General features: G+C 49.6%; 1 protein-coding gene across 1 annotated transcript in view; it reads right to left on the reverse strand.

Moving 5' to 3' along the window:
* Positions 1-1,490: 1,490 nt before the first annotated feature.
* LOC140397075 (myoferlin-like) overlaps positions 1,491-13,835 on the reverse strand; it is a 183,794-nt gene continuing 171,449 nt past the window's right edge. Inside the window, exons 45-49 of the mRNA XM_072486107.1 lie at positions 13,562-13,661; positions 11,594-11,787; positions 7,489-7,598; positions 3,974-4,121; positions 1,491-2,168 (exon numbers count right to left, since the gene is read on the reverse strand). Coding sequence (XP_072342208.1) covers positions 2,112-2,168; positions 3,974-4,121; positions 7,489-7,598; positions 11,594-11,787; positions 13,562-13,661 — 609 coding nt within the window. The 3' untranslated portion in view covers positions 1,491-2,111. The remainder of the gene's footprint in view (positions 2,169-3,973; positions 4,122-7,488; positions 7,599-11,593; positions 11,788-13,561; positions 13,662-13,835) is intronic.

Below are 13,835 nucleotides of genomic sequence, written 5' to 3' on the forward strand. Positions count from 1 at the left end.
CCCTTAGTGTCCAAAAGGTTAGGCTGGGTTACGGGGATAGGATAGTAGCGTGGGCTTAAGTAGGGTGCTCTTTCCAAGGGCCGTCGCAGACTCGATGGGCCAAGTGGCCTCGTTCTGCATTGCAAATTCTATGATTCTCTAACTCGGACCCCATGTCAATAACTTTGAGATGCAGACATTTATTGCTCACTTGGATTGCGATGTTCCATAAACTCCGACAAGCTGCAACACCTCACCTTGATCACCATCTCTGCTTAACTGAATAAAACCCGGTTATATGAGGTTTATGTTATGCATTGAATCAATTGAGTTTGTAAGTTTACAACTTAATCTGTTTAAGTTAAATGAAACTGTTACCTGTAGCTTTCTTCCTGTAACCCAATAACTGCATTTCAGTTACATCTTGATACTCCCAACGCTTTTCAACACGTGCAGGAGATGGAGGCGCAACAGTAGTGTCACGGGACCAGTAATCCTGGCGTTCAGGCTGACACTCTGGTGGCATGGGTTCAAATCCCATCATGGCAGCTTATGGAATTTAAATTCAATTAATAAAATTGGACTTCAAGAACGATCAAGGGTTGGAAAAAAAAAAAAACGTCTGGTTCCTTTTGGGAAGGAAATCTGCTGTCCTTACACAATCTGGCCAACACGTGACTCGGAACCACAAAACATTGTGGTTGATTCTGAACTGCCCTCCGCATTAGTCCAGCAAGCCATTCAGCTCAAGGGTAATTAGGGACAGGCATCAATGCGGCGGCGCAGTGGCTAGCACTGCTGCTTCACGGCGCCGAGGACGCGGGTTCGATCCCGGCCCCGGATCACTGTCCCTGTGGAGTTTGCACATTCTCCCCGTGCCTGTGTGGGTGCAGGGTAGGTGGATTGGCCACTCTCAATTGCCCCTTAATTGGATACAAAATAATTGGATACTTGAAATTTATAAATAAAAAGAGATGGGCAACAAATGTGGGTCTTGCCCAGTGACGCCCATAATGCCATGAAAGGTTAAGTCAAAAAGAAAAGCTGTGCTGCATCATGGGACCACAGGTGGTCAACGAGAACGTCAGAGCCAAGGATGTCAAACGATGTCGAAGCCACAAGAGCCAATCTCGAGACGTGCACAACCACTGTTCAGATGGACGGGATTGAGGTGACAAACGTTTGAAATCAGTTCCTCTGTGTCATACTATTTCGGTCATCTTTTAAAAACTGGAAGACGATTAAAGGCCCCTTACCTCACCCGTTGAAGATGAGACATTTCTCGGAAGTCATTCTTCAATCGCCAAACTCCTCGATCAAATTATGGCTGTGGGGTAGCCATTATTGATTCTAAGTATAAACCATCCAAAGTCCTCGTTTAGGACTTAGCCTGGGAGGCATCCATTAGTAAAACATCAAAGATTTCCAAACACCCCTCAATCCGATTCCATCCCTGTAATTTTTCCAGAGTCAATGACTGATCGCAAAGAAAATATCGAGCGTACTTCAGAGCAATTTGTTTTAATTTTATTTACAGCGGACTGATACATATTTAACAAGTACAAAATATTTTTTTTGGAGGTCGTTTTGACAAGTTATTTTGAAAAAAAAAAAATCCCCTTTAAAAACAGTTTTTTGAGGAAAAAAAATTGCAAGTAAACGGGGAACAATTCTGGGAACTTCCGTCGAGCGGAGAATCGAGCGTTGCGCGTGGCGATTTTGAACGCTTGTTCTTCAAAGGCTTTCGGCGTTAAAACTTGGTGCGTCGAACGGGAGGCAGCTTTGGAATTTGGGGGGGTGTGGGGGGGGGGGGGGTGTTTTTCTTCTGGTCGGGTGAAGCTTCTTCGGAGAGTTCGCAGACAAGCGTCAGATTCCTTTTTACATCCTCGCCTCCAGCTCACCTCCCAAAGTCTTGTCTCGCTCAGGCACTCAAACACACTCCCCCAGATGTGGCCAACACCAAAATAAGCCATCGGGGGGGAGGGGGTAGGGCTGCAGAATGAGGTTCCTCTTTGCCACTCCCTCCGTGACGAGGATCCCCCCATCATCCCCACCTCACCCCTCCACCCCACCCCCACCCCACCAACTTCGCCACAATGCCGGCTGCCTCCCGATGCCCGGACGGCCTCTCCTCACTTTTTCTTTCTGTGAAATCTGGTGGACTGCAACAAAAGGTTTGCTAGAGCATTCTGTCAGAAAAACAAATTCAAGGACAAGAAGAAAAAAAACAAATAGTACACCAAACAAAAACCCAGTTCACAACACAACTGCCGCTGGAACCTGCTAACTGGGAAAACTCCGCAGCCCACGGAACTGCCCTCCCCTGTAGTAAAAGGCTAATGGAATGTATCGAGAGGAATGAAAAATGAAATGAAAATCACTTATTGTCACAAGTAGGCTTCAAATGAAGTTACTGTGAAAAGCCCCTAGTCGCCACATTCCAGCGCCTGTTCAGGGAGACTGTTACGGGAATCGAACCGTGCTGCTGGCCTGCCTTGGTCTGCTTTCAAAGCCAGCTCTTTAGCCCTGTGCTAAACAGCCCCTGACAGGATTGGAATATACAGACACAGGGGTTATGCTGCAGCTTTACCAACCCCTGATTAGAGTCCACTTGGAGTCACTGTGAGCAGTTCTGGGCACAGCACCTCAGGAAGGATACTTTAGCGTTGGAGGGAGTGCAACGTAAGGTTACTAAAATGATACCTGGATTACAGGGGTTGAGTTACAAGGAGAGATTATACAATTTAGACCTGTTTCCGCTGGGATGTAGGAGGCTAAGGGGTGAACTGATCGTAGTATTCAAGATATTGGGGCAGCACGGTAGCATTGTGGATAGCACAATTGCTTCACAGCTCCAGGGTCCCAGGTTCGATTCCGGCTTGGGTCACTGTCTGTGCGGAGTCTGCACATCCTCCCCGTGTGTGCGTGGGTTTCCTCCGGGTGCTCCGGTTTCCACCCACAGTCCAAAGATGTGCAAGTTAGGTGGATTGGCCATGATAAATTGCCCTTAGTGTCCAAAAACTGCCCTTAGTGTTGGGTGGGTTTACTGGGTTATGGGGATAGGGTGGAGCTGTTGACCTTGGGTAGGGTGCTCTTTCCAAAAAAAAAGCCGGTGCAGACTCGATGGGCCGAATGGCCTCCTTCTGCACTGTAAATTCTATGATAAGGCAGATAAAGATAAACTATTTCCATTGGTTGGAGATTCTAAAACTAGGGGCATAGTCTAAAAATTAGGGCTGGACCACAAACTGCAGTCGCAGCAATATCAGTTGTTCATTTTATATCTGGGAGAAATTTTTGTTAAGCAAAGGTATTAAGGGATATGGGCCCAAGGCAGGTTTAAAAAAATTTTTTTTACCCATTAAGGTGCAATTTAGCGTAGTCAATCCACCTACCCTGCACATCTTTGGGTTGTGGGGGTGAGACCCACGCAGACACGGAGAGAATGTGCAAACTCCAGACGGGCAGTGACCTGGGGGCCGGGGTCAAATCCGGGGCCTTGGCGCCGCGAGGCGGCAGTGCTAACCACTGCGCCGTCGTGCCGCCCAAAATGTCGCCACTATTATAACGTGAGCCTTTCCCTGTGCCACCAGCCAACCACCCCCCCCGTCCTGACCCCGACAATCGATGAAACGAAGGGGGTGACAGGACAGGAGTGAACATAGCGATTGGGCCGGAGAGGAAAGATAGGAGGTGCGAGGAATTGGGAAGTGGGCTCCCTGGATCTGGAAAGACTGGCATCAGCTGTCAGTTCTATGCAGGTGTCCTTACTTTTCAGCACAATGAGAAGCCCTTTATCCAGCTTGCAAACAGCTCAGAAACCGGACCTGGAAACAGTCACTGTCCTATCCCAGGGATAATGTGCTCCCCATTTCTTTTTGCCTCCCCAGCGTGTTTCAGTTGGGACAAAGGTATTCTGCAAGTTATTTGGCTCACGTCAGCGCAGAAATCACTGCGCACCTCTTTTGCATTGCGGTTTGTTCTGGATACTTACAGGGATCGCGTGCAGGAGAGCGACGAGGAAGATTATTGGCACCATAACCAGCAATGCGCAGATAACCCACCATCTGTATTTGCGCCAGACAATGTGCTTCATCGCCTTGAAGGGAGAGCGGAACCATAAGAAGGACGTGTCCGGCCGGCTGCACACCAACAGGGAGAAAGGGAACGCAATCAGACAGAGAATAGGCCAAAACTGTTGCTCAAATACTGCGCCAAGTCTCAATACACAATGAGCCCCACATTTGTTTTATGTTCGTTTATGCTTCGCTAGCTGGGCCCAGCATTTATTCCCCATCCCTAATTGCCCCTCGAGAAGGTGGTGGTGAGCCGCCTTCTTGAGCCGCTGCAGTCCGTGTGGTGTAGGTACACCCACTGTGCTGTTAGGGAGGGAGCTCCAGGATTTTGCCCCAGTGACAGTGAAGGAACGGCCGATATATTTCCAAGTCGGGGTGGTGAGTGACTTGGAGGGGAACCTCCAGGCGGTGGGGTTTCCAGGTATCTGCTGCCCTTGTCCTTCTAGATGGTAGAGGCCGTGGGTTTGGAAGGCACTGCCTAAGGAGCCTTGGTGAGTTGCTGCAGTGCATCTTGTCGATGGTACACACGGCTGCCACTGTGCGGCGGTGGTGGAGGGAGTGAGTGTTTGTGGATGGGGTGCCGATCAAGCGGGGCTGCTTTGTCCTGGATGGTGTCGAGCTTCTTGAGTTATTCAAGCTGGGCTCACCCAAGCAAGTATTCCATCACACTCCTGACTTGTGCCTTGTAGATGGTGGACAGGCTTTGGGGAGTCAGGAGGTGAGTTACTCTCCGCAGGATTCCCAGCCTCTGACCTGCTCTGGTAGCCGCAGTATTTATATGGTTGGGTCCAGCTCAGCTTCTGATCAATGGTAACCCCCAGGGTGTCGATAGTGGGGATTCAGTGATGGTAATGCCATTGAATGTCAAGGGGCGATGGTTGGATCCTCTCTTGTAGGAGATGGTTATTGCCTGGCACTTGTGTGGTGCGAATGTAACTTGCCACTTGCCTGCCCAAGCCTGGATAATGTCCAGGTCTTGCTGCATTGGGACAGGGACTACTTCAGTATCTGAGGAGTCACGAATGGTGCTGAACATTGTGCAGTCGTCAGCGAACAACCCCACTTCTGACCTTATTATGGAAGTATTTGAAGATGGTTGAGCTGAGGACACATAAGGATGTCTCTGCTAGTGCAGGATCACATCGCATTGATAGCACAGCATCCATATCAGAGTTCTGGAGCCACACTACTGTTTAGCTCTCCAGTTGAGGAGTGCCACGTGGTTAAAGGAGGGTCAGGGCTTTGGTAAAATGCACAATAGAAGAATTCTCAGGAGATAAGAAATTAGGTGTGAACGACTGACTGACGTGGAGACCAAGGAGCCCTCGTAAAGTAGATGCCAATGGGAATCGGGGGCGAAACTCTCCGCTGGTTGGAGCCATACCTGGCACAAAGGAAGATGGTTGTGGTTGTTGGAGGTCAATCATCTCAGCTCCAGGACATCACTGCGGGAGTCCCTCAGGGTAGTGTCCTCGGCCCAACCATCTTCAGCTTCATCAATGACCGTCCCTCCATCAGAAGGTCAGATGTGGGGATGTTGGCTGATGACTACACAATGTTCAGCACCATTCACAACTCCTCAGATACTGAAGCAGTCCATGTCCAAATGCAGCAAGACCTGGACTATATCCAGGCTTGGGCTGATACGAGGCACGCAACATCTGGAATTGCAAGTTCGTCTCAGTAATGGTGACCGTGGCAACTATGATGGATTTTTGTCAGAACCCGTCTCGTCCAAGGGGAAGGAAATCGGCCGTCCTTACGTGGTCTGGCCTACACGTGACTCCAAACCCACAGCAATGTGCCTTCTGGTACGGCCAAGGAAGCCAGGTTCTAGAGCAATTATAGATCAGACTCACCGACAGCACAGAAGCTGGACGACAAATGCTGCCGTTGCCAGCACCACTCGTGAAAGAATCAAGGCCGAGCTACAGAGTGTTGGACTGGAGTCACATACATAGCCCGTCCATGGTCTGGCTGAGTGACAGATATTTCCAATGCCTTACCCATGGAGAAGTGGGAACTCATTACCTCTGGGTTCACCGCCAGGCGACTGCGTCCAACACCAGATCACATTTCTCCTCAGAACGTTAGGGGGAGGCGTTTAAAATTATAAAGGGTTTTTGATGGGGCGAGTAAAGAGGAAGCCATGACAGCCCAGGTCTTGGCCAGAGCGGAGATGATTTCATCATTCGGACATTCATTAACTCAATCTTGAGCCAACAGGAATGATACCCCCCCCCCCCGCCCACACATTGTTTCTGACGTTGTAACCACGCTCCCCTCCCCTCACCGCATTCTTCCGATGAAATAAATACTCTGCTGTAGTTTAGACCATGCGCAAGGTCTTTCCGTAAGCCAAAACCACGAATCCCATTCCATCCCACCTCCTCGCTGTAGATGGTGTCAATACTCACTCTGAACGCAGCACTGGGTCGAAGCCACATCACAACTGGAGATGGAGGAAGCCTGGTGTTTGGTGGGGTGGGGAAGGGGAGGGGGGGGGGTGCGGAAATGGAGGCAGTCTGCTAATGAATCATTTGTTGTATTCCCTACCCTGTTCCCTGTTACGTTTCGGGCTCAAATCCTAAACTGTTACCCTTTTAAAAACACGTATGTTCATCCAATTTACCGTTAATTAAGCAGGTAGCAGTGACACGCTGCTGAAGTTTCTCCTCAAAGGGAGCAACAATTTATATTGCAAGAGGAAAGCGTGCGGATTGGCTGCCAAGTCGACTGATTGGTCGAGGTGTTGCCACGGAGAATGCACCAGGCAACTATTACCCCCTCCCCACAAAAGGCACAATTTAAAAAACAATTCACTTATAGGATGCGGGCATCAGTGGTTAGACCAGCCTTTGTTTCCCAGCCCTAATTGCCCCTTGAGAAGGTGGGGGTGAGCCGCCTTCTTGAGCCGCTGCAGTCCGTGTGGTGTATTACACCCACTGTGCTGTTAGGGAGGGAGTGCCAGGATGTTGCCCCAGCGACAGTGAAGGAACGGCCGATATATTTCCAAGTCGGGATGGTGAGTGACTTGGAGGGGAACCTCCAGGTGGGGGGGTTCCCAGGTATCTGCTGCCCTTGTCCTTCTAGATGGTAGAGGCCGTGGGTTTGGAAGGTGCTGTCGAAGGAACAATGCCTGGACATGTTCCTTTTAACTGCAGAGGACAAGTCCTTGTGTATGAATATATATGTAGCTTGTAGCAAACATAAGTGCACCTGTAATTGGTTATTAGTACTCCTTAGCACACAGGATTGTTCAGCAAGTGCTGTTCAATGGTGGGATTACATCTAGATATGATGTTCTGAGTTGGGCCTGTTTCTGTGGTAGTCTGGAGGTTGAGGTTACCGACACAGTGCAAGGTTTGGGGCTGGAATGTTCTTGCCGGTTGGGGGAGCTTGATTTTGGTGACTCCAGTGCTATTGGACATACTTTGGCGGCTCCAGTTTGGGGTTCATATTGGGCTCATCTCTTCCCTTCCCGGCTGGCCGCTCCTGAGCTTCCCGCTCCGTCAGCAGTTCCAGAGTCAACTCCAGTTTACCCTAAACAGGCCAGGAAAGGAACGAAACGTGTAAATGAGGCATCAGCTCGCGGCAACAACTATCCAGGACGCCTGGGTAACGGAGGGAGAGTGGGGAAGAGAAAAAGGGGGAGGGGTGATGGATTTTAACACTGAGAAGTGGAGGTCACGCATTTGGGGAGCTCAAACAGTTTTCGGGAGTACGCAATAAATGGGAATGTACCAAGAGGGGTAGATGAAGTGGGAGATCTTGGCGGACAAGTGCACAGGTCCCTAAAGGCAGCAGTTCAAGGCGAGAAGGTTGTGAAGAAGGCACATGGAATATTCTCCCTCAGTGAAGTGGAAAATGAAATACAATGTGGAAAAGTGTGAGGTTGTGCACTTTGGAAGGAGGAATCTAGGCACAGACTATTTTCTAAATGGGGAAATGCTTCAGAAAGGAGAAGCACAAAGGGACTTGGGAGTCCTTGTTCGCGATTCTCTTCAGGTTAACGTGCAGGTTCAGTCGGCAGTTAGGAAGGCAAATGCAATGTTAGCATTCATGTCGAGAGGGCTAGAATACGAGAGCAGGGATGTACTTCTGAGGCTGTATAAGGCTCTGGTCAGACCCCATTTGGAGTATTGTGAGCAGTTTTGGGCCCCGTATCTAAGGAAGGATGTGCTGGCCTTGGAAAGGGTCCAGAGGAGGTTCACAAGAATGATCTCTAGAATGAAAAGCTTGTCGTATGAGGACCGGTTGAGGACTCTGGGTCTATACCTGTTGGAGTTTAGTAGGATGAGGGGGAATCTTACTGAAACTTACAGGATTCTGCGTGGCCTGGATAGAGTGGACGTGGAGAGGATGTTTCCACTTGTAGAAAAAACTAGAACCAGAGGACACCATCTCAGATTAAAGGGACGATCCTTTAACACAGAGATGAGGAGGAATTTCTTCGCCAAAGGGTGGTGAATCTGTGGAACTCTATGCCGCAGAAGGCTGTGGAGGCCAAATCACTGAGTGTCTTTAAGACAGAGATAGATAGTTTCATGATTAATTAGGGAATCAGGGGTTATGGGGCGAAGGCAGGAGATTGGGGATGAGAAACATATCAGCCATGATTGAATGGCGGAGCAGACTCGATGGGCAGAGTGGCCTAATTCTGCTCCTCTGTCTGATGGTTTTATTTCGGTATAGAATATAAAAGTAAGGGTCGTAGAATCAGAGAATCCCTACAGTGTCGAAGGAGGCCATTCAGCCCATCGAGTGCACCGACCCTCTGAAAGACACAAAATCCCCCGTCCTGTAACCCCACCCACACGAAGGACATCATTGCTCTGGACAGAGTGCAGCCATTTATGTGAATGTTGCCAGGGCTGGAAAAGTGTAGCCACGGGGAGAGGCTGGGCTTATTTTCCTTGGAACAAAGAGGGCTGAGGGGGTGACTGAATTGAGGTGGACAAAATGATGAGGGGAAGAGATAGAGTAGACAGGATCAAACTGTTTCCCTTGTGGAGAATTCTAGAACCAGGGGACACAGATTCAAGATTAGAGGCAGAAGGTGTAGAGGGGACGTGTGGAAGAACTTTTTTACGCAGAGGGTAGTGAGAGTCTGGAATTCGCTGTCCGAGTTGGTGATGGAGGCAGAGACCCTAAACCGTTATATAAAGTACCTGGATCTGCACTGTCAGTGCTGTAAGCGACAGGGCGATGGATCGGGTGCAGGAAGGTGGGATTAGAAAGGGTGTCCTCGGGCTGGCATGGACCAGATAGGCCATATGGCCTCCTTCAGTGCTGTAACCTTTCTTTGGGAGAGAGAAGCAGGAAGAGAGAGGGGGGGGGGGGGGGGTGGCACAGCGAGACAGAGGGAGAAACGGAGAATGAGAGAGGGATAGAGGGAGAGACGAAGACTCCCGTACGCTTGCTGCAAACCATCTCCCAGCTGTAAATGGAGACAATCTTTCATTTTATGTATTGCCTTACAGCATCACCAGCAAAGGACCGAATGAGGCATTACGTCCACATCGAAGTCACATCCACCGGGGGAAAGGCTTGACTTTCTGGGCAACATTGAATTGTTTCGGGAGTCAGACACACTCTGTTGGCAAAGGGCATCATTAGACCCTCATCTTTCCTGGTCTCTTTTCCTATCCTCCCAGTGTCTCCTCAAGAGCTTGAGCCGTTGGGATCGGGAAGGAATTTCCCTCCTTGGGGATGAGCCAGTGGAATATGGACTCCCAGGCTTTAGTTACCTAATGCATTTGTTGCTTTTTTTTAAATTTAGAGTACCCAATTCTTTTTTTTTCCCAACTGAGGGGCAATTTAGTGTAACCAATCCACCTACCCTGCACACCTTTGAGTTGTGGGGGACGAAACCGACGCAGACACGGGGAGAATGTGCAAACTCCATACGGTGACCCAGGGCCGGGATTCGAACCCGGGTCCTCAGCGCCCTGAGGCAGCAGTGCTAACCACTGCGCCACCGTGCCGCCATCCCTGCTTTGATCCATTAAGGATCGACGGAGTCACATCTAAGGATCAAGTTAATCTTAATTGAAACATAAAAGATTCCAAATAGGGGGCAGCACGGTGACGCAGTGAGTTAGCACTGCTGCCTCACGGCGCTGAGGACCCGGGTTCGATCCCGGCCCGGGTCACTGTCCGTGTGGAGTTTGCACATTCTCCCCGTGTCTGCGTGGATCTCACCCCCACAACCCAAAAAGATGCGCAGGGTAGGTGGATTGGCCGCGCTAAATTGCCCCTTCATTGGAAAAAATTAATTGAATATTCTAAATTTATTTTTAAAAAAGGTTCCAAAGAGGGGGCTTGACAGGACCGATGCTGAGAGGATCATGGGAGGACTCGAGGGGGGGGGCACTATTTCAAAATAAGATGGTGATGAGGAGTAATTTTTTTCTCTGAGAGGTTGTATCACCCAGAGAGAGCATAAGAGGCTGTGGGTCATTGAATATATTCAAGGCTGATTTTGAATCACAAAAGAGTCAAGGGTTATGATGGGAGGCAGACAGGAAAGTGGCGTGAAGATCGGCCATGACCTTATTGGCTGGCGGTGCAGACTTGATGGGCTGAATGGCCTACCCCCGCTTCTATTTCTTACGTAATCTCTAGTTGCTGGACTCCTACTTGCCCTCAAGAACGGCCTTCAGAGAGGTGCAATGGTCTTTAGATAAAACCGTAAGACATAGGAGCAGAATTAGGCCACTCGGCCCATCGAGTCTGCTCCGCCATTCAATCATGGCTGATATTTTCTCATCCCCATTCTCCTGCCTTCTCCCCATAACCCCGATCCCCTTATTGATCAAGAACCTATCTATCTCTGTCTTAAAGACACTCAGTGATTTGGCCTCCACAGCCTTCTGCGGCAAAGAGTTCCACAGATTCACCATCCTCTGGCTGAAGAAATTCCTCCTCATCTCTGTATTAAAGGATCGTCCCTTTAGTCTGAGATCGTGTCCTCAGGTTCTAGTTTCTCCTTCAGGTGGAAACATCCTCTCCACGTCCACTCTATCCAGGCCTCACAGTATCTTGTACGTTTCAATAAGATCCCCTCTCAACCTTCTAAACTCCAACGAGTACAGTTCCAGAGTCCTCATCTCATGATTCACCCAAATGATACCAGGGTGAGATGGTTTAAATCACGAGGACAGGCTGCCTAGACGAGGCTAGTATTCTCTCAAGTATCGATGGTGAAGGGTTGATCGCATTGGGGTGTTTAAGATGGTTTGAGGAATCGACAGGGGCGATGAGGAGCAACTATTTCCTCTGGGAGGGGACATCTTTATAAATTAGAGCTGGGCGGTTCGGGCAACGTCAGGAACTTATTCCCCCGGCGAGTAGGGAAGGTTTGAAACTCTTCCGATCCTCCCCTCAAAAAGAAACGACCATTCCAAATACAGACAGTTTGAGAGGAAGGGAATAAGAAGCAAGTTGGAGACTTCGGGGAAGAAGCACAAAAGGAGATAGTTCAGGGGGAGTAGGTCTTACAACGGTAAAAGCGTGGGAAAAGATGTTGATCTTACTGTTAAATAAGGTTCACCCTCTTCGTATGTAACGCACGGCCACCAGCCGTTGATAGATTTCTGTTTGAAGAGCGAGATCATCTTCTGCAAACTGCTTGCCGAGGAGTTGTCCACTTTGAAGAACTTCTCCAGGGTACACCGATCCGCCCATTTCGTTGGGCGCCGGAACGCGTTCAGGTTAATCTCCAGATACCCTGCCAGGGCGGGAAAGACTCTAGGGTCAGCACGGAGCCGGGACCGGTGGATAAATCAGTATCCCCAGGGCCCAGGGATTGTCAGGTCTTGTGGAATGGCCCCCGGGGTAGCAGGCAATGAGCCTGGATTCCCAGTCCCCAATCACTTCACCCTGCTTTAGCCAGGTTTCAGCGCAAATCTCGTACCTCCCACTCACAACAACCCAGCCATATTGCTGGCTACCCACTTAGTTAGCACAAGCTGGGCGCCAACCTCATTCTGTGTCCAATTGAGGCCCATATGTGACTGGAGTGAGAGGAGCTAAAGAGGGGACATCTACCCACACCTCTTCCCTAGACAAATGTGTTCGCTTAAGACTCTCTCTCTCTCACACACACACATACAGACACACACACACACATAGGGCAGGACTTTCCTCCCCATCCGCAGCACGTTCTGCAGCGGTAGAGGACAGCTCGGTAGTGGCCGGCGGTGGGATCTTTCAGCCCCGCTGTTGTCAAGGGGGCTTCCTATTGAACATAGTCACTGTGAAATCCACGGCGGAGATGCGCCGTCGGCAGGACCGTGAGATCCCACCAACGCGAACAGTTAGAAAATCCCGCACACACAGATAGACATACACATGTGCAGGGACACACACGCAGACACGCATGCACACACACGCTTGCAGACACACATGTACACAGACCCACATGCACACAGAGAGACACAGAGTCGCATGGACACACACACGCACGTAGACATGCAGGCACACAGAGACAGGCACACCGGGATACACACACAGATATACACACAGACACACACACAGAAATGCAGGCACACATACACACAGAGACAGACACACACACACAGACGCATGGACACAGACAGACACACACGCATAGACATGCAGGCACAAAAGCACACATACACACAGACAGACACAGAAATATACACACAGACACACACACAGAGACACATGCACACAGACATGCAGGTACAAAGGCACACATACACACAGAGACAGACACACACACACACACAGACGCATGGACACAGACAGACACACACGCATAGACATGCAGGCACAAAAGCACACATACACACAGACAGACACAGAAATATACACACAGACACACACACAGAGACACATGCACACAGACATGCAGGTACAAAAGCACACTTACACACAGAGACACACACTTCAATACCCTTTAGTGAAAGCTCCAAATGGCCCTTAGAAATTCTGTTTTATGAGTGACAGGACCTGAGTCTGCGATTTCCCCCACACAACAGCGTGACGGGGGGGGGGTCTGTGATTCCCCCGGGGCGTGGCAAGGGGTGGGATGCACCTCCTGTCCCCACTTATACTCCACAGTCTTGGAACACACAGCAAACTTGGGTCACTGCACAATTGCACCCACAAACCCTCTCTGACAACACTCCTCTGCCCTCTAGTGACTGTTGCTGGTTACTGCAACTGCACAATTGGACACTTCAAACTAAAATTGTCTGGAGCAAAACATGTGGGCAACCTGACAGGGGGATTTTGCATCACTGAAGCATCGGGAGGCACTGATCCTCTCCATCCAGTCTGCTAAGCTCCTGCATTGTGCCCTGCAACCATCCCCCAATAATGAACTCCAGCATTTTTACTACTATGGATATCGGGCTAACAGGCCCGTGGTTCCTAGTTTTCTCTCTCCCCCCTTTTTTTAATAGCTTTGCTACTTTCCCATCCCCTAGAATCTGGGGAATTCTGGAAGATCAAATAGCGAGACTGTTAAACGTCACCTAAATAGTCATCAAAGGAGACTTTGTCGTTGTCCCAGACTTGGAGAATCAGTTTCGGGGGGATTTTCATTTCGGTTTCATCCAAGTTCCAAATATAGTTCTAAAAGAAACAGAAATACACTCTCAAAATCGCTCCTCGAATCGGTTCGAAAGAAGAACGTGCCTGCAGTGCGTTTTACAAATCGTTTTATGCTTTGGCCAAATGACCACACGGCAGGTCAACAGAAAGGGCAATAAGGTTCACAAAGCAACAACACAAGGTATTGGTACGTCA

This window comes from Scyliorhinus torazame, chromosome 20 (genome assembly GCF_047496885.1).
Source record: "Scyliorhinus torazame isolate Kashiwa2021f chromosome 20, sScyTor2.1, whole genome shotgun sequence".
Lineage (NCBI taxonomy): Eukaryota > Metazoa > Chordata > Chondrichthyes > Carcharhiniformes > Scyliorhinidae > Scyliorhinus > Scyliorhinus torazame.